The sequence below is a fragment of the Dunckerocampus dactyliophorus genome, chromosome 21, assembly GCF_027744805.1.
Source record: "Dunckerocampus dactyliophorus isolate RoL2022-P2 chromosome 21, RoL_Ddac_1.1, whole genome shotgun sequence".
Classification (NCBI taxonomy): Eukaryota; Metazoa; Chordata; class Actinopteri; order Syngnathiformes; family Syngnathidae; genus Dunckerocampus; species Dunckerocampus dactyliophorus.
In genome coordinates this window covers 1874187-1902156 of record NC_072839.1, presented here as the reverse complement: position 1 = coordinate 1902156, position 27970 = coordinate 1874187, and the positions used below count along the sequence as shown (strand labels likewise).

Sequence of the window (27970 nt, the reverse complement as noted above, 5' to 3'; positions counted from 1 at the left end):
TTTAGATGGTTTCATTCAGTTTGTGGACACTTGGACATACTGTAACTAAATCATACATTGTGAATACGACTTACCCTGCTCCTCTTACTTAGGGGGAGCCCCAGTCCATTCTCTGCATCTCCCATAAGGAAGTCAGACACTCTGGAAAATAAAGGTCATTATCTTAGCATGCATTCTGAGGCAGAACTTGCCTGCGTGTCAGCGGCGATGCTTACACATTGCCAACGGTGAATGCCAATTTGTCGATTGCAGAGTGGATCTCGCCGAAAAGCCTCTGCTTGTTCTCTTGGTTCACCTCCTTAAAATTCACTCCTGTCAAATTTGAGATGAGGTGAGATGAAGTTTCCCCCAAGCAAACCTACATTGAGGTCACTGGAGACTTCCTGCACAGGCTCCGCTCATCTGTCTTGCATGACTCATCGCTATCTTAAAAAGTATGGACTCAAAAAAGAAAAAATAGAAACATCATTGTCAAGTCCATCACAGGCATTCAAAACATTTAATTTAATGCATTAGTAAGGGCTTCAAGTGTGTAGAAATGGGCTGTAATCTGCGAATCCAGTGGTTTCCTGCAGCAAGTCAAAACACGGCGATGACTGAGGACAGAATGGGGGAAAAACACCAGTGTAAATATGGCCGTAATCAGTCTTCACAATAAACTTCCTGTCCTGACTGTGCAGAGAGAACATAAACGAGATGCTCAGAAAACCAGTCCAATAAATCAGTGATGTCACCGAGCGTTCTGACGCCTGCCTGAGGAAACTCCGTCCTTCCTTCCAATGGAACAATGGAGATTTCTAGAGTTCACGTCTACAAAGCCACTGCTGAAATGGACATTCAGCATTTTAAAACGGTTAGGCTATCACTTTTCCTGAATGGTTTCTGAAACTTGTCTTAAGAAAGCCTCCTTAAGAAAGCCTCCTGTTGTACAGTATTGACACACAATGCAACGAAACAGCAGCTTCCTACCAAATGCGAAGCCATAGTTGCCTACCTGAATCTTCTCAACATATTCAATAGAAAATTCCATCCGGAATCATCACAATCCTTGAACCAGATGGTTAAGCCATTCTTCCGATGCTGCTCTGCTCATATTGTCCTCAATCAAGCAACATTTTCTGTTTAAACAAAACAACAACTAAATAAATCCAGCGGAAAAAACAAAGAGGATTCCGGCGCGACTACGTGGTCCTGGGAGCCTCTGTCAGTCGGCCCAAACCAACGAGTCATCACCATAGAACGCACGCAACTCACTTATGCTCTAGCATCTCTGCTTCTGTCCAACCCCTAACCCCCCCAACAGGACATCCTGAGCCTTGCTGGAATACAATGCCAGTGCTCGCATAGGCCCCTACCAGTGGTCCCAACGTGGAAGTTACATCATGGAGGAAAAATTGGTATTGTTTCACTGGAAAAGAACAACACTCTTGCAAAACGGGAATAGATAAAGGCATCCGAGGAAGATCTATGACATAAACACAACTTAAAAGAAACGCTTTCAAGTCGCAAAAGGTGGAGGCAATCATAATGATAGTAAATAATCACTTTTATGGTTGAATTTTAATTTCAAACAGGGCAAACTGAAGGAAAATTGCAATATAAATTTGTACAATTAAAAAAAAAAAACACTACCTCTTTTCACTTTCTCTTTGCACTTTTCCACAAATGTGAGATAATGTGTTATAACAGTAGCATAACAATAATCCCCGTGGATTGATTATTGGTAATAAATACAACAAACAATGTAGAATCACCCTTTCCCTATGAGGGAGGTATGCATGGGGCGGTATGAGATTCTGATGGTATGATAACCTTGGCCAAAAATATCACAGTATTGTAATTACAGCTCTAAAAATGTGTTGCACTGCTAATTCCTAACTGATGCGCTAGCTGGCGGCTAATGTATTATCTGTTGTAGCTATCACTGCCAGTAAAACATTCAAGATTCAAGAGTTTTATTGTCATATGCACAGTAAAACAGGTAGTTATACTATGCAACAAATCATACTCTTCCCTGCACAACATTAGTAAATGTTGTTATTGTTGTGAGTCTGTCACTTTCTTCGCGTTCGTTCACATTTGATGCACATGTCATTTTTGCATATAACAGTTTCTGTCTTTATTGGCCTATCCTGCCCACGATTTCATTAACGTGGAAATCACAGGGCCCTAGAGATATTCTCAGGGGATTCCTTTGTGTTGGCTATGCAGAATTGAGAATTGAGATCTGCATGTCAAAGCGTCTTAAGAGTAACCTTTGAAGAGCTACAAGTATATGGTTTAGAAGCGGTAAAACTGTACTGTATGTCAACTTGTGGAATTCCTCTCCCAAAGAGAGAGAGGAAGACATTACACTAGTAAACTGCCAAGGAAGAATGAGTAGATAAGATAAAGCAAGACGAAAAACAGGTTAGTCTTGAAGCTGGTTGATTGGCCTACAGAGAAGATTTGATGTTTCAAGGGGGGCTGAAACATCACAACTCACCCTTGACTAAAGTGACGACAGTTCCAGCTGTGCTTAGCAGTTCCGCCGAGTTGAGGCTCTGGTGTTTGTTGATGACGCCGTTCAGGACCGCGACCATCTCCCGGAGACGTTCATGGACGACCTGATGGAAGTTGTCTTGGTGATCTGTCAAGTCACAAAGTAGCAGATGTCATCAATACCAACAAAACCCCCTCTCATTGGACTGGAGCCCTAAGGGGGTGTAGTTCTGTTTGACCTGTACATTTTCCAGTGTTGGACGTTTTATCCGAACCCTAACAAGATTAACAAGATGCCACCTGTGTGAAAGGGTTTCACGTGAAACATTCAATTGTCAGCAATTGTATCTGTCCGGCAAGTTTTTCAAACAATGCACTAGTGCTGCAACTAACGATTATTTTCTTGTCGATTAATCTGAAGCTTGTTTCCATCAATCGAGTAATCAGTTAGGCCCTGGATGGACCAAATCGATATGAACCCAACACACGCAGCAAGTGGTTTGGTCCGTCCCATGTCAAAAGAGGGGCAAAAATGACGATGACGCAAAGATATTTGGTGTGCTTTCATGGATGACTAAGAAAATTCTATCTTGTTCTGCCTGAAACACAAAGAAGGAACACAAAGATAATTAAAAAGTAGTCACATCTGAGAGGCGGGAATCAGAGCATATTAACATTTTTTTTTTATAAAAAAAAAAGATTAAACGAATACCAAAAGAGTGTTGATTAATTGGATAACTGATTCATCATCAATTCATGCCATTGTCATGCATTTAATTATCTGACTGCAGGACGCCATGCTGCTGTGTGAAACCACACACACTTATGCATACCAGGCACTGATGAAAAATACTTTTTTGCATGCACCATCTGTGTGAAATAGGCTTTTAGTTACACAGAAGCAACACATATTAAGGTTTTCTTGTGCCACACTGTCGCTATCCCAGTAGTTGTGGAGCAACAATGCAGATATACAACCTTCTTAGTGGAACTTATGAGAAAGATGAGACTTGACAAAACCATGTCCACAATTTGATGACTTGATTTGATCAACAACCGAGAAAATTCCGTATCGTCAAACTTCCAAATGAATGGCGCACCCACACTGGCAACAGCATCACTACATGACATTCCGGCTCTGCTGGTTTAAAGGGTGGCCATGGCAGCCATGTCAAGCGACGACCATCCATTCACAGCAGTTGTGGTCAACACTAAAGCAGTCAATGGTCTGTCTAGGCAACAAGACCATAAAGCAGGGGTGGCGGAGGGATCGCACTGCGCTCAGAAACCTACATAGAGAACTCCAAGCTGAAAGCCAAGTGCATAAACAATCATGACCTATTGAGACCTTTCTACAATTAGAAGTTTGCAAGTCTGTTAATCAGAAGCCCCTTTTTAAAGAGAAATGATGAGGTAAGAAACCCCGAAAACACAGCCAATGAGAAGGGTGGGAATTGATGTTCTGCCATGAAGTTAACCAGAGCAAAGCAGCTGACTACTCTTTGTTGCACTTTTGTGTAGTTTACAAACCTCTAATTTGCCACTACCTGCATGCTAGCTACAAATAAACGTGGAGTGGGAGTATGCCAGGTTTGCTTGCTTGAGTGTAAACACGCTAAAACTGCAGCGGGATGTCCATTTAAACTATGCAAGTCTTTATGTTTTTGAGAAGACTACAAGTTGTAAAGACAGCGGCGTTACACAATGAGGGTGGGGGGCTTACAGTCCATTTTTTTCTGCCCCCCTCATTCCCTCGAACAAAACCGCATCACACACGGACAGTCAAAGCCACATTTGCGCTGATGATCACCCCTGGATTACCTCCTCATGGAGAAGGGGATCAGAAAGACTTTAGCTGTCACCCATTTTTCCTTTTATTCATTAGCTCTCTTTGGAGTTGGACAAATAGGGCAACCGACGAAGCTAATACTCGCTGGGTCTGCGTGGCTATATTGACAATGCTAGCTGCGGCGTTCCGGGAAATCCAGCCAGCTAAACAGTATGTGACAAGTTCCCATTGGGAGGTGAAACAAGTTGACAGGGAAAAACAACATCAGTTGAAAAAAGAAAAACAAAGACGTGGAGCAGCAGCACATGTCCAAAGGTACACACAAGCCAAGCTTGCAAACTGCCTACAAACCAAATATTTAGAATTACTCAAATTTAATAAAAATATATTAAAAATACAAATTTCAATAGAAATGCGTATGAAATTAAGTAATATATGACATATAGCCCGTGCAACCAATGATCTGAGCTGGCCAAAAGCTTCTCCGCAGGATCTGGAGACTCCACTCTCTTCTCCATGGCAACCATCTTCATTCATCTTCATCAGATGTCACGAGCAGCTCCTTCAGCTGCTGAGAACCTCGTAGCGTTTAATGACAAAAGCTTCCCTCCTTTTTGTTTTAACCACCGTAGGACACATTGGAAAAAGACAAAAGCGTGCTCGGGTCAGAATGGTCATTTGCACTTTTCAATACTGCTAAGTGTAAAAACTGAAGCGAAGGCGGTTCACATGCATTATATACGATATATACAGTACATATGTTATATATACTGTATATGTATAACCTACAGTACATCTATCAGTGTGTATGTATATGGTCTACAACTGCAACAATTCATTTATGAACTGATGTTTAATCAATTATTCAATTAATCAACAACTATTCGGATAATCGATTAATCATCCAATAAACCATCATGAATTAATCGATCATCCAATTAATCAGCTATTAAACAGCTATTTGAAAGAACTGCAAGAAGTGCAACAATGATTATGAAATGACAATTACTTGATTATCCAATTAATCGACATCTGGATGATTAATCATAATGAATTGATGATTACCGTGCAATAAACCATGCAAATAAGTACAATAACCGTGCAATAAACCTGTGGCTGATCAACATGTACATAGCTGTAAATAGTGTATGTAACTTTTTGACTATGCTCTTGTGTGCGTTCGCTGCTGTAAACCTGGAATTTCCCCCTGTGGGACTAATAAAGGCATATCTTATTAATCGATCATCCAATTAATGGATAACTCTTTTATATAACGTATCCTTCTATGTTTCAGTTTTTAAACGTACTGAAATTAATTGACCACCATTTATTTCAGCCTCTCCAATGTGGATATTCTCTAATTTCCTTAGTCATCCATGAAAGCACACCTATTATCTTGGCGTTTTGGTCAAAACAATATTTTCACACTCATCAGCTTTGACTTTGGAAAACAGTGACGATCATTTTTGTCTCTTTCCTAACATGTTACGGACCAAACCACTAATTTCATAATGGTTTGTTCCGTCCAGGACCTGACCGATTACTCGACTAATCGAAGATCGTTAGTTGCAGTCGTCATATGGTCAGAGTTACAATGTTTACAACACATGGCTTCGAACACTGCCCTTAATTGGTTTTGGTCAGTTAAGATTCCATGATAAATGGTTAAACCCCCCCAACACAATAGCTCAAATTGTTCCGGCACAGGTTTTACAACCCATTCATCGTCTGAGAAACCGAATCCCGAGTACAGGAGGCATCAAACTAGTGGTTTATTATGGACTACCCTAAACCATGAATGCCCACAAGATAGAGGGGGTTTCCTTTAAAAGGTTCCGTTGGCTTCAACCTTCAATGGCGAATGTGTGGCCTATTGGGCCATCTTAAATTGAGGCTAATTAGCAAGACATTATGGCTGCATGCACCAGCACAGCAAGGCGCAGGATCAAGTAAAGAGACTGATTATTTAAGCCCACAACTGCCTTTCTGCGAGGGACACAAAGAGAAGACCTGTTCCCACCAGGAAATCTTGTTTCAGCAGCTGTACTGTATTGTTTTTTAAGACAGAACGTTAAGTTTAAAGAGCGCGTCTGGGAAGATCCTTCTGTCCACAGTCCACAGGGAAAAGCGGAGTTTGAAGTACAGACTTGTTTGAGGGCAGAAAACTCCCTATTGTCCCTTGGGCCACTGGCAAACAGTGGGGCAGGTCACCTCATGGGCTTGACCACATGTAGCGTTTATGGAACAATAAATTGCAACAGCAGCCTTCACTTTTCACAGGACTGAAGTATCGGAATGTGTGATGCTCGGCGGTGGGACGATGGTAAGGCGTGACCGGGGAGGAGTTGTTGTGAGTATGGGTGGAAAAACAAGAAAGGAGACAAGAGGTTTTGTGTTATTTTGGTGTGGTGGGCTTCCTATGGGATTTGTCCCAACTTTACCCCAGCACCGCACATCCCGGCTTCAGCAGGGGTTATGAGAGAGTGAGACATTCCTCGGCATAATAAGGTCTGGTGAATGAAAGCTACGGAGGGATCAGACCTTGATCCCGATGAGAAGGAGGCCGCGGATCAGGAGCTCCTCGCGGGCTGCCAGAAACACATTGCCGGGCTTTTACTTCATTAGCGTCATGGAAACCCAACATTCCTGCCTCTTGTTTGGTCGTGGGGACGGGAGTTGCAGCGAGGGGTAGAGGGGGATCCATAATGAAAACATTGTCAGATTATTCACCGTCAAAATGACACCTCAATAATAAAACATTCGGACACATTGCTGGAGTTCTCCAGACCTTTACGCGGTTGACAAGCAGTCCTTAATCGGTGATGTTCCCCTACAACCTCTAATCCCTAGATTTGCAGCATCTTTATGGGACCAAGTATAACCAAAAATGGATGTGTGCAGTTAATCTCAGACATTTTAAGGATTTCCTCATGCAAATAGACTGTAGCTGCTCAGCCTCATGGGTAAATGACTAATTACCATCGGCAATTTGTATCAATGACATGACACAAAACTTCAAATCGTGCCCGAGTAGACACTATGACTTGGCAACATTCCTTTCACTGCAACCCCCAGCTATGCTCAATCATGCATTGCAAATGGTGGGAGCAATGTATTATTTATGCTTCACAACATCTGAGAGGGTCGGGACGCTTGTGGTCACAAAGCGAGTGTGAAATCACTTAACAAGTCACTACTGGGTCCACACAGGTCCGATCACACAGCGGAAGCTCATGGCGAAGGTGTGGGGGTGGGGGACAATTAATGACTGATGTAAAACATTGAGTCTGTCAAATTAAGTCTGGCCACAATTGGACGTTTCACTCACACCGTAAGTCGCTAACAGGATTTTATAGTAGCAACTTTTTCAAAGACAACCTGTTTCCCTGACTTGACTTTAGAGCTGCAACAATTTCAACAGTGATGGACATTTTTGCCTCTTTTCTGACATGTTGCGGACCATATAGGTTCACATAGATCAGTCTGCAGCAGTGGTTCTCAACTGGTGGGTACTGGTGGTCTCAAAAAAATTGTCAGACACGAGTTGTAAGTAAACTTGAGCAATATTTTATCTTCCTGTAAAATGCACTTTGAACATGTAATTATGTGTGTTAATGTTTCAAAAGATGACAGGCAATTAAAAAAAACACCTCGATTACAACAGATTAATCGGCCGGGAACATAATTGGGAGTTGCAGCCGTATTTACTTAGATTCATATTTTTAAGTTGTTTGTTAACGGTAAAGACAAAAATGTCGAAAAGGGCCAATAATAACCATGCGACTTCATAGCTTGCTTGCATCAGAGCCACATCCAAGCAAGTAGCGAAGAACGCCCGTGCCGCATTTGAATGATTTGCACAGGACATTTTGTAAAGTGGCGCCACTTAACCTTTCACACATGGGCAGGGTCCTTGCAACGGGGTGGCCTTTGCAACCTTCAATGTAACCACACATGGCCCATCTCTGTTGGCAACCTGCTCCACAGATTAGCAGACGACACGCGGTCACGGCCAGTAAGACCCCCCCCCGTTAAATACAAAGATGTTTTAAAGACAAAAAAAAAGCCCGGGATATACAGCACCTTCCACCTGCGCTGGGGGCCGACTTGGTTGGCTACTCCAATTTTCAAGGTTGCTAACTTGCCATTTGAATAAACAAAGCAGAAGAGCTTAAAGTAATGTTTAGAAAATCAGTGACCTGTATTCCAGTTGTAAACTTCAAAGGTGACATAGACATGTATGACGTAACCCGGGAGAGAAGATCGTTTATTCATGTTTATCCATCTTTTTTCAGCTCTTCACTTCTTAGCATAGAAATGAGATACCCAGTGTGAAGTGAGGAATTTGTTTTCCTCCCCATTCTGCTTCGGAGACATCCCAGTGAGGAAAGACAGGCAACCTTTCTCCTTAGATACCCCCCCGAATCACCACCTCCACCACGTACTGTTGATGCAAAGCTCTGAAGGCTGGCATTCCAACTATGCTCTCGGCTTTCTTCAAGAGAAACCGCAGATCCTCCCACCGTGCAACCTCGATCTGGCAGCCAAACTGGTCAAGCGTTGGCGTTAAAAGCGCATACAATGCGTATTATCACCAAAGGGACAGCGGTGGGCCAGGAAGCGGAGATGGCCCCCTTTTAGTGCACCTGTCAAGGGGCAGAACGAGGTGGTGAGGGGCCGTGTCTGAGAACAACAGGGAGGCTATTTGGCTTTACTGTCATCCTAATCATGAGTGAATGGGCTTTGTGAACTTGAAAGCCTGCCTTCAAAACGGAGTTACTGTCGGGACTATTCGGGTATTTTATGGAGTAAAATGTACCCAATAAAACTCAATAACATGAAACATGAACATGGAGGCTTTAAGGGGAGATTTTGTGATACAGATATGTGGTGTCCAAGTTACTTGGGAAGGTTAGAATATGGCCAGTTAACCCTGTAAAAAGTCAAGATATTCAGGCTGGGACTCTCAGGGTAGCGCATAGTGATCACTTTGAAATGAAATCACTTTGTGGTAGGCGATTCCAGGCGGGTTAAGATACGATTCAAAAAGGATATATTTTGAAAAACAAAGATTCGATTCCATACAATCTTAGGTTAGGTTAACTGGCACCTCTAAGTTGCCCACAGGTATGAACGTGAGTGTGAATGGTTGTTTGTCTCTATGTCCCCTGCCATTGGCTAGCGACCAGTCCAGGGTGTACGCTGCCTCTCGCCCAGAGTCTGCTGGGATAGACTCCAGCATAACCCCGTCACCCTAGTGAGGACAAACAGCATAGAAAATGGTTGGATAGACATTAATCTTACATTATAAAATAAAGCCAATTGTATAAAAGTGGCATTCTAACAGCATTTTGAAATATGTAACAGAGCATATTTATATCCCCAAGCATGCTATAAAGCAGGGGTCCTCAAACACCGGGTTGCGGGAAACAATCAGGCGCAATGATACAAGAAAAACCCTTAAAAATGTATTTGTAAATAACATCAAATTGTTTATAAATGGATATTCATTTCGGAAATATGGGCCATTGCTGTATTCAAAAAATAATATACAGTTAGAAATCCCACAGTATTTGCATGTTTCAAGTTGTTTGTTGCAAACAGCGACTTGTCCCACTTTGTTTGATGGTCCTTGAACGCACCATCTAACTTTCTCCAGACTACTATACTTTATTTCTTTCACCTCATATTTGCTCCCAAATGCTGACAGGCTCGTACATAAGGATGGTGGCTCCGTATTCATTTAGCCATTTTAATTTGATGTTCCTGAGGTACGACTGCACTGCAGCAGTCACTACGATGGATGCTTATGTACGCAGCCGAGATACGGCATAGCATAGATGACAAAAAAGTAATGGAGCCTGAAATTAGGGCTGCAACTAACGAGTGTTTTCTCAGTCGATTAATTTTAATCGACTGATTTAATCGACAGCTTGTGTTGATTAATCGAGTAATCGGTTATGCCCTAGACGGACCAACTCACTGTGAACCAAATACAGTTAGTGGTTTGATCATTGTTTTCCAAAGTTCCAAAGTTGTTTTCCAAAATAATCCATGAATGGTCAGTTAATTGTTGCAAGGCTATCTGAAACACAAACAAAACTTACAATCTAGGTTTAATTTAAAAGTTATGGGGTTGTTTTGACAAAGCTGCTGCATTGCAGTCTTTTTATTTTTTTTTTTAGAAAATGCACATTGCTGAATGAATGCCATTGTGCCTAATTCCACTGGACTTTAATCCAAAGCAGGGACAGGAGCCACAGATTCGGGGGCTTCTTAAGATTATTCGGAGGGATAAAACTGCTGCCTTTGTTTAAAAACTTTAATTCCAGAGGCACAAGGGGCCATTTTGTCACACTACCACAGGGATTAAAGCTGCCATCCCGGTACACAGATACAAATTGTGTGATATGTGAGGTATGAGATGCTAAACTATGGGCAGACAGCTCAAAAGGAAACAAAAATCTATTAAAGCTACAAGCAACATCCAACGGGCCCTCGCACCCCCACACAACTCTGGGTTGACGTGAGTCGGAGGGTATTCCATTTCCTGTTGCCACCACGTGGGGTGAGACAAATTCAGGAAGTGATCTATATATAGCTTCATGGTGTGGTTTTCATTATGTGTACCAATTATGATGAAGACGTGACCTTCTGGAACGGAGTTATTAACCTTTACAGTTTAGTGGTGAATTGTGATTGGTCATCAAAGGATGTGACCACGCCCCACCTACATCTTATGGAACAGCCCCAAGATCCTTGGTAATCTAACATCACCCGTCTGCGTAGTATTGTGCCGAAGACGAGCTTATTGAAATACAACCCGTTTACACCGTAAACCAAAATGGCAGACTTCCTGTTTGTTTTGGAACATGGGTTCCTGAGACTTTTTTGTGTGTCTTGTCATGATTGACATTGTCACCAAATTTTGTGACGATCCATCAAAGTGGTGGCAGGGGCTAATTTTTTTCAAAACTTAAAGGTTGCGCATTTTGGGAGTTTGTGTTTGGGACTCCCGAAATATCACATTTTTTGCCGCACCTGATACGCTTGCAAATTTGGTGAGCTTTCATGCATGTTGAGGCCCTCAAAAATGCGAGTAAACTGGGGGAATAATAATTTTATTAATAGTAATAATAAGAAGAAGAAGAATAAACATAGCAATTTCAAAAGGGCCTTCACACCGCTATGGCTAGGTGCTCAGGCCCTAAAGTACATGCAGAAACTACAGTACACCAGATGTGCCTTCACAGTATTGAGCTGTAAAGATACCATGTCTCCTTATTTGTTAAGTCTCAAGTGTGGGAATCCTGGAGCTTTATCGAAATGTGTGGCAGACAAAACTGCCCCTGGAGGATAAGAAAAAAAGAAAAAAAAAAAGAGTGCCCATAACCATAAATCTTTGTCGGGGGTGGGAGGAGGAAGGGAAGACACAAAGAGGATGTTCCCTCAGGTTCCAAACTGAAAACAGCTTACAAATCTCAGCGTGCAGTTAAAGCTATTAAACTTGACAAGTTAGCACGTCTTTGCCACCTGTGTACAAGGTGGCATCATTGTTGGATGGCGGCGTTTAAGTGCTTGACGCGCTTCCTTTTGAAAAGACAAAAGGGGATAAAAGGAAGATGCCATATGTCACTGGAAACTTTAATCCCGTACCAAAAAGATCCAATTCTAGCAAGGCAGTAGTCGTGCGTTTAGAAGCGACTCAATTAAGGTAATGTCATAAATCCTTTTAGGCAGCTTAATTAGCAAGATAAGCGCCCGCTACGATTAAATCGAGAAGATATTCCTCGAGTGCCTCACAAAACTGGAGTATCTTGATCTTCACCATTTTTTTCCAAGTTAGAAAAGACATTTGGGATGATTTACGCTGGCTTTGAATGCAGGCTGAGTGAAAGAACCATAAAAGGAACTTTTTGGAGGCAAGAAGAGGCTTGCGATGCTTTACAGCCAATCCCAGACCCTGTGGGATCCACTGTCTAAACACAGCAGAGTTAAAGCCTTTAAAGAAAGTCTGGAAAGGGTTGGTGAAAAGTCCAAGTAGGGCTAATTTCAGGCGAGTATCTCGCATGCAAATCACTGAAGTAGTTTTTAGGCTTTCTCCGAGGATCCGCACCAGGATTGGTTTCCCATAAGGCTGAACTGTCTTTGTGGAATACTTTCACAATGAACAGCGTGTTTAAAACACATCAGGGGTGCCCAAACTTTTTCCTAGCGAGGGCCACATGATGAAAAATGAAAGGATGCCAAGAAGTTACATTACAAGTTTCACGAAAAAACTGCAGCTCATGGAGGTGAAAAAGCCCGTCAGGACAAACTTCGCTCTTTTTCCCATTTTTCTTGTTTTAATTTTCCAAATATTTCTACCTCCTTAAATAATCCTCGTAAATTTGTTTTGTTTTGTTTGTTCCTCATCATATGACGACCTTTAAAAAAATTACATTTTCAGCATTTTTTTTTTAATATGACATTATTTTAACTATTTTTATTATTAGTTTATTGTCATAAAAATGCGACTGTTTTCTCATTAGAATACCACTTTTTCATGAAATCTCAAAACTTTTTCATGGAAATGTATTCACCGACTGAGGGTGACAGAATAAGGACAATTGTCCAATCAATCCAACTCAATCAATCGTTCTGTCCTGAGCGGTTACGTGTTCTGCTGTGTGTCACTGCTCATTACGCAACACCTCAGGTGAGCTATTCGCTCGGCACATACTGATTAACTAAAAGACTCCTTCTGACTCAACAGCAAGTGATTCAGCTGACAGAAGGATGTGGCTGGTGGCATGAGGTGAGTCATACGCAAACTTTGACAAATGATGCTTAGAGAGTCATTTTATTCCCTCGAGAATGGGATATCAGGCAAAAGCTGGCATGGTCGTCATCCACGGGATTCCTCAGTACACCTTTTGTCTGGAAAAAGGACACGTCACCTCAGCCGGTCTTAGACTGACATCAATGTCCTGCATTCCAAGCTTGTGTTGTGAAAATGAAACCTAACGCAATGAGAGATGATTTCCTTCTAAGGCTGTTCTCCACTACTGGTGGGTCGCAACTCAGATCCAGTGGATTTCCTGGGCACCTGGTGTGACAAGGACGTGTGTGCCTTCCGCTTGCTACGCCGCTACGAGGCGCATGCCATGTTTATGTCAAGCTTGAGGAGGATGGAGGACATCGAGAGGGGACTTAACGTGCCTTCGGTCCGACACACAGCTGCAGATATCCGCTGGAGAAGAGCACTCCATAAATAAGATAGCTAATGAAAAAACATGCAAAAAAAACAACCGCATCTGGATATTCTTTAATCTGACGTGAAATTATCTATTTACGCAATACAGACACCGCTAAACAATGCCTGGCAACACCCTGCTCAAGCTAATTTTCCATTGTCAAATGCTTGTTGGTGCAGTTTTCATGCGTCTGTGGTTGACACACAAAATCATTCTGCTTGGCAGAGCCCCACGGTGCAAACAGACGACACGCCTGCTCTCCCGAAGCAGGCAGCCTCGCTGACAACACCCCTTCACTACCAAAAATACACCTTCTGCATGGTCAATTTACACTTCTTCTGTGTTAGAAATGTTCTGATGCTACAGCACCTAGCACTTCAGCACTGAGGCACTTTAGCACTCCAGTACTTTAACACTCGAGCACTTTGTCTCCCCAAAGGCATGGTTCTGTCACATGGTTTTATTCCCAATTTTACTGTTTTTATTATTTATTCTTTCTCTTCTTTTGTTAGGGGTGTCCAAACTTGTTCCAGCGAGGACCACATCGTGAAAAATGACACATAGGCCATTTTGATAGTTTGTCAGGACGTTATCCATTTTTCAAGAAATACAACTTCATCTCAGCTTTGTGTAAGTCGTATGAACTTGACTGTTGGCTGGTGTTTTCCCCATTTTTGCAGCTATTTTTTTCCTCACTTTCCAAATAGTTCAACTTTGTTCTTCAGGAATTTTTGTATTTTTTTTTTCTTGTAATATTATGACTTGAGTCGCATAATATTATCATTGTTTGTTTCTCGTAATATTACTGCTTTTAAAAAATAACGTATTTCCTTCAATATGATCCAACTTGATACTACTAAAATGTCTTTTTCCTCATAATATTATGAGTTTATTCTTGTAAAATTGTGACTTTTCTTATCGTTACAATATGACTTTTTTTCTTAATATTTTGACTTCATTCTTGTGAAATTACAGCTGTTTTTTTTCCCCCATTTTGGCGTTTTTAAAATTATTTTAACTCTTTCAATTGTCTTCTTGCAGACTTAGACTTCAGTCTCGTAACATTTCTAATTTTGCTGCGACCCTCAAAAAATTACGATTGTATTTGTTTACGACTGTTTATTACAGCTTTTTCAAAAATAACGTCTATTTTCTTGAATATTTCAACTTGATGCTACTAAAATGACATTATTTTAGCTCATATTTTGAGTTTATTTTACCACTTTTTTCCTCTTAATATTTCGAATATACCCACTAAATTACAGCTGTTTTTTTCCATTTCTGCTGGGTTTTTTTTGTTAAATTCTGTTTTTTATTTATCAATTTTAAAAAAGCCCCGACACCCCCGTTTTATGTCAACTCTTATTTGTAGTTAATCTAGAAAGTACAAGAAGCTTGAGTGACGAGGCTGCTGAAAGCAAATGTTTGCTGCTCTAATATGATGGAGTGCCTGAGAGTGCCTATTCACCGTCACACACAAAAGGGCCAGAGAGACCACCCCCATGTCTCATATGGTCTCATGATGTCCTCTGTGACCCTAGTGAGGACCGAACTCAAAACAATAATCCCCCCAATTACTCACATGTCCTTCACGAGTGTGCAGTGGACCAGGTCACAACCCAACAGCGACACTCAGTCAAAATGGTCTGCAGAGTGCAGAGATGACACCGGTGGGATCACATAAGCAACTTCTCACGGCAGAATTGAGTCATGCGCGCGTCGCTGGCCGGGGCCAACCATGCAATAATAACCATCTAAGGATGCACTGCCAGTCAAAACAAACATGAAATGTCTTACTTGGAGGAGCGGGCTGAGGAGACCCCACGGGGGATCATTCTCACAGGCCAAAGCTATTCTGGACTTGGGAACAGTATCCATTTCTGCAAAAGCCACCCGTTTATTACAGCATGCGTTTGTGGAGGAGATGTCTCCGGGGGGACAATGGGAGTCACACTCACATCATTGACCGTGAATGCAGCTGTGAAGGGGACTTGGACCAAGTAGCTGAATATTGCTCTGCACTGTGTGATAAAGAGGAGAGGAAGGGGAGGGGGCGGCGTCCTTTTGGTCACTTTCAGTGGCTGACCAGAGTAATGAAAGGTTTGAACTTTAGTGATGCAGCACGGGGACAATACGGCCATAAATTCAAGTGGGGGATTTAAATCACGTCCAATCTCAGTGCCAGTCATTGACTGCAAACAATCTGTTAGCTGTCTCAACCTAAACAATGACACCTCCACGGATGACAACCAAGTCCTTCCAGTAAAGCACTCTCTATATGTTATTCCTGCGTAAATACGTCCTCAAACATTCTCTTTCGAGGGTTTTCAAAAAGGCACAATGGACTCTTTACAACTTTCCTCAATAGTGGATGGTTTGTTTCCAACATCCTAATCAGGCTCAGTTCCCCAAATCTGCCTTTTCCTGTATTTAGCCAGAACAAGCTCTCTAATGGGAATACTCGGTCACATGTTAGCATCTATTGTGAGCGACCGCATCCGCATAACTCAACCCGTGTTTATTGAACCGGTATCTCAAAACCGGGGATTTTTTTTGGTTTGAAGTTTGAATCCGCTTCAAAGTAATTACATTTTGCAGGGAGGACCGATTATGAACCGGTTCCTTTGTTTGACAAGTTTGACAGCTCATGCCGGCATTAACACACGGCCGCAAGATTACTGTGAAGGTCGCTCGAGCTTAAAATTCGTCGCTTGTGTTTCAAGTCCTACTTCTCATAGAGTGGGTCCCCACTTATTCGCCGATTTGTTTTCCCTGCTTCAAATTAGCGCTGCAACAACTGATGAATGGTTAGTAACTGTGGGAGGACTTAACAGGTTTAGCGCAAACGGGAGGGAAACAGCACACGGAACAACACAAGTCAAACTACAAATAGTCACCACAGTAAATACAACGGGTACGACCAAGTACGTTAACCCTAAACACGTTACTTTAGCTACTTTTACAACACCCATGCTGCATGCTGGAGGCAGGCCCAACAGGTCGAGTTCTAGTACAGCAGGTCCCCACGTATTCGCACTTTGGCATTTGTGGATGTCTTTTGCTTCAAATTAGCACTACAACTATTGAATTGTTTACATTAATAACTGTGGGAAGCCTATTGTCAGGTTCAGAGCAGGGGTCTCACACAAGTGGGTCACGAGACAGAACACTACCTACAATCACAACACAGTAAATAACACAGTAAATGCAAACGTCTACTACTATGAGTATAATCAACTACTATGTTAACCCTAAACACGTAACTTTAGCAACTTTTTACAACACAAGTACCACAAAGCATGCTGGGAAGTCTAGTTGTAGTACAGTACGTCCCTGCATATCCACCCATTCCTTTCCTCCGCTTCAAATTAGCGCTGCAACAATTAAGTCGTTTACATGAATAACTGTGGGAGGCCTATTATCAGGTTTAGAGCAGGGATAAACAGGAGGGCCACTGGACACAACACTAACTACACAGTAAATACAAACGACTGCTACTATGGGTATAATCAACTACAATGTTAACCCTAAACACGTACCTTCAGCAACTTTTTACAACGGGAGTATCGCAAATCCCTTTTCCATGGTTGAAATACCAGTGCACCAGAGAAGCTGTATTAAAAGTAGTAACACCTGTGGTGACTCCAAACTGCATTAAACCGTTATAGTATGGATATGGTGCATTAGAGGTGTGTAGATAATTAAATGATGCAAACACATCATTAACATTCACATTGTTTATTAGACTGAGACTTTATTGATCCACAAGGGAAACTGCTTGGTTTCAGTAGCTCAACTGCAGAAGGAGACGTCTTACTAAGACAAGGAAATGGCATCCTCCATCATGTCAAATGCCTCGAGGAACCAGGAAGTAAAGTAACCTGCTAATCTGTGTCTGACTGTCATCTATAGCAAAAAGCTAAGATGTGAATGTTTTGGTCAGATTGACCTACATTTAGCACCCTTTAATGCACAAAAAGTGGCATCCGGGACGCGTCACCTTTTCTGTAAAAAGCTTGGGACATCCCTGCCGTTCAGAAGGTGCTGCTTTGGAACAATGAAGTCTACCGAAACGTGCTTGCCTGACTACTTTTCTGCATGAAATGCGTCAAACATGCCGCCCTTCCTTCACTTATACTTGTCAGTGGCACATTTCATTGCATTCTCGACCAGTTACAGTGCAATAACCTCGAAAGCTGGGAGAGCGATAAGACTGTTTGAGTGGCCGTGCAGTCAAGGCCACATTGGGACAAAATAGGCAACAAGGCCTGGGACTGTGTGCTTTGTGGTGAAAGCGACACACGACTGACAGCTTTATTGCAGTAGAAAACCTTTTTGACACAAATTATTCGACAGAACAGAGGACAACCACGTACCTGTGGAGCTGAAGACTTCCTTGAAGCGGAGCAGCACATCAGCAAACATGCGTATGTCGCTGACCGTCTGCATGATGTAGTTGGGGTCCGAGGCGAGGCTCTCGAGGCTGGTAGAGTGCAACGGGGGGCCCTTGGAAACCCTGCCCACCGTGGACGAGCTCACGGTGGCAGTGCTGGCCGAGCTCAAGCTGGAACTGGAGCCGGAGAATCGAGACATCCCCAGAGGGGGTTTGGTTCCTCCTCCGCCTCCAGCACTGCCACCACTACCACCACTACTACCGGAACCTCCACCGGTGCGCAGAATGGCAGCCAGCATGCTTTCTTGGTCCAGCGGTTCAACTTGGGGCTCAAACCCCACACAGCAATGCAGCAAGGATGAGGGGTGCTGCAAAAACAGAGATGACATTGCTGAGTGCACAATATCATGTCACTATCATAAAAAAAGACAAAAAAATCTACAGGAAGTCGTCAGGGTACGGGACATGGAGACAAAAAATTGATGGGTTACAAAAAAAAAAGCTCCCAAAACTTTTGCTTTATCTCGCAAATCTATGTGACGCTCCAGGACACACTTCCGGTCAGAGCTTGCCTCCACACTGCAAAAATCGGGTGGAAATGCATCTTTTAATTTCCATCTTCAGCGTTTCCACGTTCCTTCCTGCACAATTGTAGAGGTATTGAGCGATACTGTAACTATAGGAACAACTTTTCAACTTCGTGATGATTATTCGGCCGTCTTTTGAAAAAAAAAAAAAAGCCAACATCCGCTCCTAGCTTGTGTAGAAGGAAACATCCCTTTTAGAGTACTGGCGCAGTACTCCAAAGGAAATTCATTGATTAGCAAAGTAAACAGTCATATCAAAAACGTAACGAATGTGCTGCTCTTAATTTGAAGTTTCAACGCAAACAAACAGTTTTACGAGATTTCGCGCAAGTATTGCGAGAGCTCGTTCTGGCAAAAATCCGTATTTTTTTCCCATCAATTTGTTTTCACCATGTTCCCTGGAGGGCTCCGTATTCCAGCAACTTGTCAATCACATCGGTGTCGATATTTCACAAGTGCTGCTGCCGCTTTGAGAGATGAAAAGGGGTGACGCTCGTTTAATGCTGATGTAATAACACACATCAAACTCAAATGTGGCGCAAGTGGTTATTGGCAAGCAGTGGCATTAGTGCAACCGCAACAATAAACAAAATATTCTTGGAAAAAGTTTGAAAATGCCACATTTCTGGAATAAAAGTGCGTTATTTGGTATTGGTTGTCACGAGCAATGACCCGTATTTACAGTATACGCAGAAAAGTGCCCTTAATTCAACTCAACGACTCGCAAATGCACAAGAACCATCAACAAAGTTGTAACAGTTAAATAATCAAGCGGATCCCAAAAAGTTCGAACTATTTTGCTTTCGTGAGAATAACCTCGACAAAGTTGGATAAAACTTGTTGCTGAGGTGTAAAGGTTACCGAATAAACATACGAACCCGGTGCAGTATCCGGAAGCATTGCAGCCAAGGAAAGCGTGAAAAGACGAGCCAGGGAAGTGAACAAAAAAGACAAAATAATCCTCATAAAGGGCGTTTGTTGTATCCAAACTCCGTCAACGTCTGAACGTGTGCACTCTCTTTGCTTTGTGACATTCGCTTTGATGTGAGCTTCTCCTTTAACAACAGGTGCTAGCGTTTAAATTGTCAAGTGAACCGGGGGTAGAATGCCAACGTCCGGTTACGCTTTTCAAAGTAAAACATCGTGGTAGCTATAACGTAACTATGAAACATCCTTTGTTGTCCCGATACAAATGAATCGGCATTTTTATAGCGTGGAATTCTCACCATAGCGTATCGCCGTTAATATTTCAAAAAATGACCGAGTATCATTTTGTAGATTAATTTTGAGCAAGAATGTGTTATAGTTCCGCTTTTGCATTCTTTCGACTTGACTATATTTGCCAGGAGCTCTGATACTGCACATTTTGGCATTGATCCGATACCAAGTAAATACAAGGCTACTAATAGCTATACTTGGTACTTGAAAAATGTCAAGCTCATTAAATGAGTTTGTAATTTTGACTCTAATTTGTTGATAATGTTCAGAATCACAATAAAACACAGGGCAAAAGATTTTAGCCAAATAAGAATGTTTATCAGCAAGCTTACAACACACAGATAGTATTTGTTATAATGATCATAGAAAGGGACAGTAAAACATCGAGTTTATCATGCTAGTATCAATCCAATACCTATACTAGCCAAGTAGTCATGGTATATCCATAGTATCGATCCCGCTGATATTTGGGTATCTTTATCAGAAACATGTTACTGCAAAAGTGCTGACAGTTACGTTTTTTAAGTTTGATGTGAACGCTGCAAAGAGAAAAGTCGTGTCATGCGTTTGAATAAAAGGGAAATCGTCATTGCAGCTTTATTGTGTTTCTATTTTAGTTTAGCCCTCATAAATAATCTAGAAGGTATTTTTAACTATGGTTTTAAAATAAATTTTAAAAAAACATGGCGCAGGCACAGATTACGAAGTAGTACATTTGACCTGACTGACACCTGCTGGTGAATACCGTGCACTGCAGGTAATTTGAAAAACATGTATGCTACCAGCAGATGGCGGTGTTTCTCTTTGCTAGTTTATGGAACTCATTGAACGTCATCTCCAATCTGACTCTGAGGTAAATAAATCACCCCCTAGCAGTGCACACACACCACCCACTCATTTTTCAGTACGAAATTAATGAGTCATGACTTTATGAGATAATATCTCAGTCATTTTTACATTCACTGGTCCTGTTGTTTGCGGTATAAATGCTATATTTGAGGATTGATTGACTCAGGACCCTTTATTGCTCTTAGTTTTAGCTTTGAGCTTTCAGGAAAATTCCATAAGATGTTTTTTTCCTTGAGATGAGTCAACCAAGGTGTCTGCTGTCTTGGAAAGTTTGTCTTTAAAATAAAACCCCTGCATGCGATGTACAGTCCCAACTGCAGAAAATGTGTAGTGCATGTGTAACAGCACCAATACAAACACAATGCAACCATTTTGCCAACTATATGAACCCCTACATCGAGCAGAAAGGATGAAAGAATAAAGTCAAGCTATTCCACAGCTAGAAAGTGAAACTGATGCACTCAAAGCCCCATTTTTCACATTAAAGTGGTCCAGAAGAAAATGAAAGATAAACATTTGTATGGATAGTGAAATTTTATCGTTAAAAATAGCACAAAGGCCTCATCTCACAGGATGTACAACACACAAATCAGACATATCACATGATGCTATTCATATTCCACAGGAATTAAAATGAGGAAGTCCACGCAGGACTAAATCAGTCATGATTGCAGTGTGCACACATACTTGAAGAAAACACGAGACGAGCACGCTTCGTTTCATTTGAAAAGTAGAATAAAAACCCAAATGCCTCGTCAAACGACTGTCCTGCAGCGCTGTTGATTCACATCAGCCGATTCCAGCGTGATGGATTAGCTAATTGGTCATTGTGAGTCTTGTTAACGGGTCGTCACTGAGTCCCCTGCAGCACTCCATCCAGGCCTCTGCAATCGGCGCTGTTCCGCAACAGTGAAGGCCGACAATTCAAGACGAGCTCTTCTGCGTCTCTCAATCAAAGGTCGCCCGCGTAGATACTAGACGTATTGTGAAGCAGGGGGGCCCGTCACCAGCGGGCAGTACCCGGACAAAGCCCCCAGGTCCAGGTACAAGGAGCCGTTTCTCTTCATGGGGCCCGAACCTTCAGCGTACAGCGACGATTCTGAAGAAAAAACGAGTACATGCAACATATACTGCATATTATTACATTATTTCACATTCCAGGATCATATTCATTTAAAAGAAATAGCACCGGGTGCAAATTTTACCATATTGACCAGAATATCAGACGAACACTCATTTTTGGGAAAAAACAATTAGACAAAACTGTGTGTGTGAGTGACAGGAAGAAAAGCTCTGACTGACTCCCTCAGTTGCAGGCTTGCGTGTAAAACTCTCCAGTGACAAGGACTGGTGTGTGTGAGTGAGAGGAAGAAAAGCTCTGACTCCCTTGGGGGAAAATTGTAGGTTCGCAAGAAAAGACGACTTGTCTTTTTCAGACAGTTTTGTAGGAAAAATGACCAACTTTTGAGATACTTTTCTTCAGCGTGTCTACAGTACAGTATGTATGTATTAGGTTGGTGTGTGTGAGTGACAGGAAGAAAAGCTGACTGACTTCCTTGTGGAAAAGCGGCAGGCTTGCGTGTAAATATCTCGAAACCCCCGAATATAAGACGACTTGTCTTTTTCAGTTCCCAACTTTTGAGACTTTTCTTAACCAACTCCTGTATCTGCATTGCTGCGAGGCACTAGTGTGTGTGTGTGACAGGAAGAAAAGAAAAGCTGTGACTCCTTTGGGGAAAAGGTTGCAGGTTTGCATGTGAAAATCTCTATACCCTGAATATAAGACGACTCGTGTTTTTTTAGACTGTTTTCAGTGTGTGTGTGTGTGTGTGACAGGAAGAAAAGCTCTGGCTCCTTTTCATGTAAAAATCTCTTGAGCCCAAATATAAGATGACCAATATTTTTCAGGCTGTTTTCTATGGGAAAACAAATACTATGCTATGATATGCTGTACAGTAAAGTACCTTCTGTGGCGTCATCGTGCTTGCTATACTGGTAGAACATGGCCTGGTTGGCCTCCTCCAGAGCTGAGTCCAGACTCCAGCACCTGGGCTGGTCCTCTTTGGGCGGATTGATGGCGTCGTCCTTGAGGAGCTCCGACGCCGAGCTTCTCAGCGCTGGGTTCTTCTCTAGCGCTCGCTCCAGAAAGGACCGCATTGCCAGGCTGCAGTTGTCTGCTATGTCCTCCAGGGGGGGCGCCTGCTTGTGGATCTGGGGGATGGGGGGATGGGGGGATGGGGGGCAACAAAACAAGAAAACAATGTTGTAAAGACAGTCTGTAATGATCAAGACGTAAATCCTGGTGAAAGGCGAGATCATAAGGTCAAAGGACTGAATCACATGACTTGTCAGTCAGCAGCGTCAAAGAGGAAGTGAGTCACATTCAAAAGAGCTGATAATGTTCTCTGAAACTGACCGTGACGGAGGTATTAAATGAAAAAGCTTTAATGTTGTGATGGAAAGTACTTACAATGTAGAGATAGGACGGGTAGGCGGTGCGTGGATACCTCCTAACCCAGGGGGGGCTGCCAGTCTGCATGTGAATGATGGTGGTACCGAGGCTGTAGATGTCAGTTTTGGTGTTATGCCCCCGACACAACACCAGCTCTGGACTCATGTACATCTGAACAAAATAAGAATGTTTTACAAAAGTCATTGTCAACTGGTGGCACAAGAGCCAAAAGTGGGTCGGGGGTTGGTGGTCTTCGGGTTAGGGCGTCAGGGGTCCTCATTTGAGGCGATGCTGGGTCACGCAGCCACGTAACAGGAAAACAAGCACTTGCAGTGTATTTGGAGTGAACTGCATGTGCGTGTGTGGAAAGTAAACACACCACCAAAGATTTTCTCTTTGTGTTGGAAATTCCAGTCTGATGTGTAATGTTGGCTCAAGCAAAACTGTGTTAGTAAGCGGGCGCCTCTCTTGGGGCTTTCCACCAAGCATGCTGCACGGGAGCGTTGTGTTATCACACGGGGGTCAATACATGGGACAGCAGAAGGTAAACAAGGATTTATTTTTACCTCAGTTCCTCTCAAGTCTCTGGGAATGTAGATGTCTTCCGTCATCTGCACAGTGAGGCCGAAGTCCACCAGGACAGCCTTGTCTGACATCAGGACGATGTTACTGGCTAAAGAGAAAAAACACACGGGGGGCTAAGGGACACAGTAGCACTAGGGCTTGTATAATGCTGCTGAAGAAATATCAGACGATACTGGCGTAAACACGAGAGATCCGCTTTTTCATAATGTGACGTCCTGTTCCGAATGTCGATACTCTAAATTCTGCTGTTCGTGAACGCACCTCGCTGTGAGCGTTATTATTTAGGAGAAGGAGAAGTGTGGGGGAAAGAGCGAGAGGAGGCAAGTGTGCGAGGTGAACAGCATATTATGTTACAATTATGTTGCAACAAACTTGCTAGCTGTCAGCATGCCCGCGGTCGGGAGTTATTTTCCAAGTTTTGCCTTTTCGATTATAAATATGTGTAACAGAGGGTCTTCATAAAATGTCCGTTGATGTCCGCTCAACACGACGAAAGTACGGCTGCCACGAAGCTCGGGAGACACTTTTATTAACAAGTGTCGTTTCACCGTTATACAGTACACTGCGCGAGCCACGAACGAGTCGTTCAAAACTTTTTTTTGACTGAATCAAGACTCACCGGTACTCATCCCGTCAACTCGTTCACATGCTTACCCCGGCTACAGCTAGCTCAGTTAAAAAAAGGAAACCAACTAACATGTAATTGATTGCGCAACTGTTACTCTAACTGCATTTGTATAAACGTACGAACCGCATAGAAAAAGAGAACAGACACTGACTCACGGGTAATCGACGAAGACTTGAACGTCTACAGCCTGGCTGCCGAATTTGTTGCGCATGTGCAAGTTTCTCCTCATTTTTTCCCCCTCTTACGTTTGATGTCGTGATGGATCACGTTGTGCGAATGGAGGTACTCCAGTCCCCGAAGCACATGCTTGGTCACCCAGATCACTTCAAACTCCCTCATCGGCCCGCAGCTGTCGATCTTCTCCAGGGCCGAGCCGCCCTCGCCGGCCTCCATGAAGAGATGCACGTTGCGTTCCCAGAGCAAAGCCCCGTAGAGCTCGGCAATGTTCTCGTGGCGGAAGCGAGCCTGGAACTCCACGTCGGCTCCTCTGAAATTCTCCACGGGGATCTGTGACACACGCGCACACACACGTCCAAAAAACACTCCTATTTATTTGGAGCACTGTCATTTTAGCTGAATTAAGGTTCATAGGGACTAGAATCGATGATCAAATGTAATCAAAACTCTTGCTTTCTACTGTATGGTACACAACAGGGCTGTCATGTGATCAAGGTTGACGGATGACAGTGTCAAACACTGAAATCAATGCAAACACAAAGTATACATAAAACCTGCTGCCAGTAAGCTGTCTCCATGCTGTTTATGTGTGCACTACAGTGAGTCAACACAGCTTTTAATGATAGTATCTTACCAGGAAACCCCTTCTTCCTTCACTGTAAATATGTTCCTCGTGTAAAGATTACACATGTGACGTAATGGACAACAACTTTAGCACACAAAAACATAACTGTAATTATTAAAACACTTCTACCGCTTATGTTGTCTTCAACCGTGTGTACCGCTACACTAGGGGTGTCCAAAATTTGGGAAAAAATAAAAAATAATCAACAGAAATGAAGGGAAAAAAAGAGAACATGCTTCCACTAATAAGCTGTTTCACCGATAACACAAAGCTGAGATGCAGGCTCTTTTTTTTACCATACAGTATAGAACTCCTTTGCATATTTACAAAAACAATTCATTCAAAGTGACCCCGTCCATTCTTTGATATTTCAGTATGCAGCCCTCCATGGAAAAAGTTTGGACACGCCTGCGCTACACTAATCAGTGACCCGTTACAAACTTCCATTTTTGCACTTTCTGTGGCTTGTGTTGTAATAATGTCATTTATATCTTTTTAAAAAGCCCGGTTCCTCTTCTGCTGTAAGAGAAAACTTCAATCTTGGGGTGTCCATTTTGCGGCCTGAGGGCCATTTTCGGTGTACAGCTTGTTTCTTTGTTGGTATATTTTAAAAATAAAGTTAATTCTTATTAGGGCTGCAACTAACAATTATTCTCTTAGCCGATTAAACAGAAGCTTGTTGTTTCGATTAATCGAGTAATCAGTTAGGCACTAAACCAGGGGTGTCCAAAACGCGGCCAGAGTCAGTTACGCGCCGAGACGTTTTTTTTATTGGTGCTCGGCACATTCCAAAAATATGATTAAAGAAGAACATTTTTTAAAACCACAGTAAAAATGGAAAAAAAAAGCCATTAAGAAAAAATATATTAAAGGAAACCATATGAAATATATTTACAAATATTAAAGGAAAAAGGTTGCATTATGAGAAACTAAACAAAAAATAAAGTTGCAATTTTAGGAAAATTAGATCTGATGCAGGCTGTTTTTTCTTTGAATATGAAAATAATTAAAAAATAAATATAAAAAAAAAACAATTAATTGGATAATCGATTAAATGTTGCAGTTCTAATAGAATTTTAAAAAAATCTACATTTGAGAGGCTTAAATCAGAGTATTTACATTTGTAAATAAAGAAAACATTAAATAAAAACAAAAATAATCGAGGACCAAAATAGTTGTTGATTAATTGGACTTTGATTAACCATCGATTAATTGTTTCAGCTCTAAAGGAAATTTTTTTAAATCATATTTGAGAGGCTGAAATCAGAGGATATTTACATTAAAAAAGTAATAAAAATTAATCGAGGACCAAAATAGTTAATTAATTGGACAATCGATTAATCATTGATTAATTGTTGCAGCTCTAAAGGAAATTTTAAAAAAAATCTACATTTGAGAGGCTGAAATCAGAGTATATTTACATTTTTAAATAATTAATGGAAGACCATGTCAGTTAATTGGATAATTGAATAATCATTGATAAGTTGTTGCAGCTCATTCTTATTAGGTACTTATGTGGTTATTTTGGACTCCAATGACTCACCAGTTTGCATGCCATTCTCTTCCGGGTGGTTCCATCCTGAGCTAGGTGAACTTTCCCAAAGGAGCCCTTTGGCACCAGGTCGGAGCCACGATTCTTGTAGGTCAGCTGCCAGGGAAACAGGAGCACATCCTTGTTGATCTTGTAGCGGCCGTTTTTCACAGCCATGTCTTTCTGCAAGTAAAGTCAGTTCCCACGAATGAAAAGTGATGCATTTTCTCATCCAAGATATGAAGGCATAAAATGCACTCACTTTATTGAGCAGGACTCCCACCTCCTCATGCGGGCACGGCAAGGCTGTTGCTTGCATATTGGAGAGAAGATTGACAAAGGACAGGAGGTCCGTCACGGTCCCATACCGAACACCGCCATCCTTGTTAGTGTGGTCTTTCTCCGGACACCTGAATTCTCTGACCTCTTCACTCCCATCCATTTCAACGGGGGACAGAGTGTCCTCTTCCAATGACAAGCCCCTGTCCTCTTCTTCTTGCTCAAGCTGATAGAGGGTCTCTGCAGCGTTGATGATGTCCTCAATGTTCATATAAGCCAACAACAGTTCTATGTGGTTGTCGTACTCCATGGTGTGTCCCTGGACGTGTCCCCCTCACTGAAACAGAAAATGCGTCAACTTAAAAGTGAATCCGATCATGCTGACGAACGGGACCTTCCATTAGAGCGATCTGATTGGATGATGAGTAAGTACTAAGGTATTCCACTAGCTCAGTAATCACTTTCAGTTGCCGTACATAATCTCACCTTCTTATCATCTTGGGAAAAATATTTTGACGCCAATACGTGCTAACATCTGGGTGGGCCTCTGCTTTCCTAACACAAAAGGGAGTTTCATAGTAAACCTGGGAAGCCCCTGGAAAGCCTTTCTTTTCCATTTTATGTCCAATTAGATAAAAAAAATACAAATACTGGAAAAAATGCTGACAAAATCTAATATATGTGGTCAGAAAACTATTATATATATGTCACTCTACATTTAATAACATAATCTCAACATTACTATATCAGCATGATTATGAAACATAGATGCATAGTTTCAAAAAAAATACACAGCAGAACTTCACAATCACCAAGCGTAAGAGTTTTTTTAACACATCATTCTAACTTTAAATAATTAAGGAAAGCGTTACCTTTGCTTTCAGAAACTTCGTCTTTCCATAAGTGCGAATTCGTGCGTCGGTTGTCTGCAAAGCAAAACTGCTCTCGAGGAGGAACCTAGCAGAGGAAATGCATCATTGCGCATGTGGTTCATGCCTTAAAGTCATCTGAGTGCACTTGTGTGGTTTCATTTTCCCTGTCCCTTCGGCATCTGAAAGGAAATACTACTTCCGCTTTGAGTAAACAAGAGTAAAAATGTAAATCGCTACCAAAAACGGGCTTGACACAGTAGCCCTATTG

At 42.1% G+C, this 27970-nt stretch overlaps 2 protein-coding genes across 5 annotated transcripts in view; both read right to left on the bottom strand.

Moving 5' to 3' along the window:
* The window catches only part of arhgap29a (Rho GTPase activating protein 29a), a 34930-nt gene extending 15392 nt beyond the window's left edge, over nt 1-19538 (bottom strand). For 2 of the 4 annotated variants that reach the window (XM_054764948.1, XM_054764949.1), the window contains exons 1-5: nt 19365-19538; nt 17883-18267; nt 2486-2629; nt 216-312; nt 75-141 (exon numbers count right to left, since the gene is read on the bottom strand). In XM_054764948.1, coding sequence (XP_054620923.1) covers nt 75-141; nt 216-312; nt 2486-2629; nt 17883-18198 — 624 coding nt within the window. In that variant the 5' untranslated portion in view covers nt 18199-18267; nt 19365-19538. The other 2 variants (XM_054764950.1, XM_054764951.1) reach the window with 2 other exon arrangements.
* Nucleotides 19539-20695: 1157 nt separating this feature from the next.
* Nucleotides 20696-27873, bottom strand: map3k8 (mitogen-activated protein kinase kinase kinase 8). The gene is made up of 8 exons (XM_054766218.1): nt 27703-27873; nt 26814-27167; nt 26564-26734; nt 24464-24725; nt 23572-23678; nt 23024-23176; nt 22518-22764; nt 20696-21652 (listed from the first exon to the last, which is right to left on the bottom strand). Exons 2-8 carry the CDS (start codon nt 27138-27140, stop codon nt 21528-21530), a joined length of 1392 nt encoding a protein of 463 aa, XP_054622193.1. The 5' UTR covers nt 27141-27167; nt 27703-27873; the 3' UTR covers nt 20696-21527.
* Between the last annotated feature and the right edge of the window lie 97 nt (nt 27874-27970).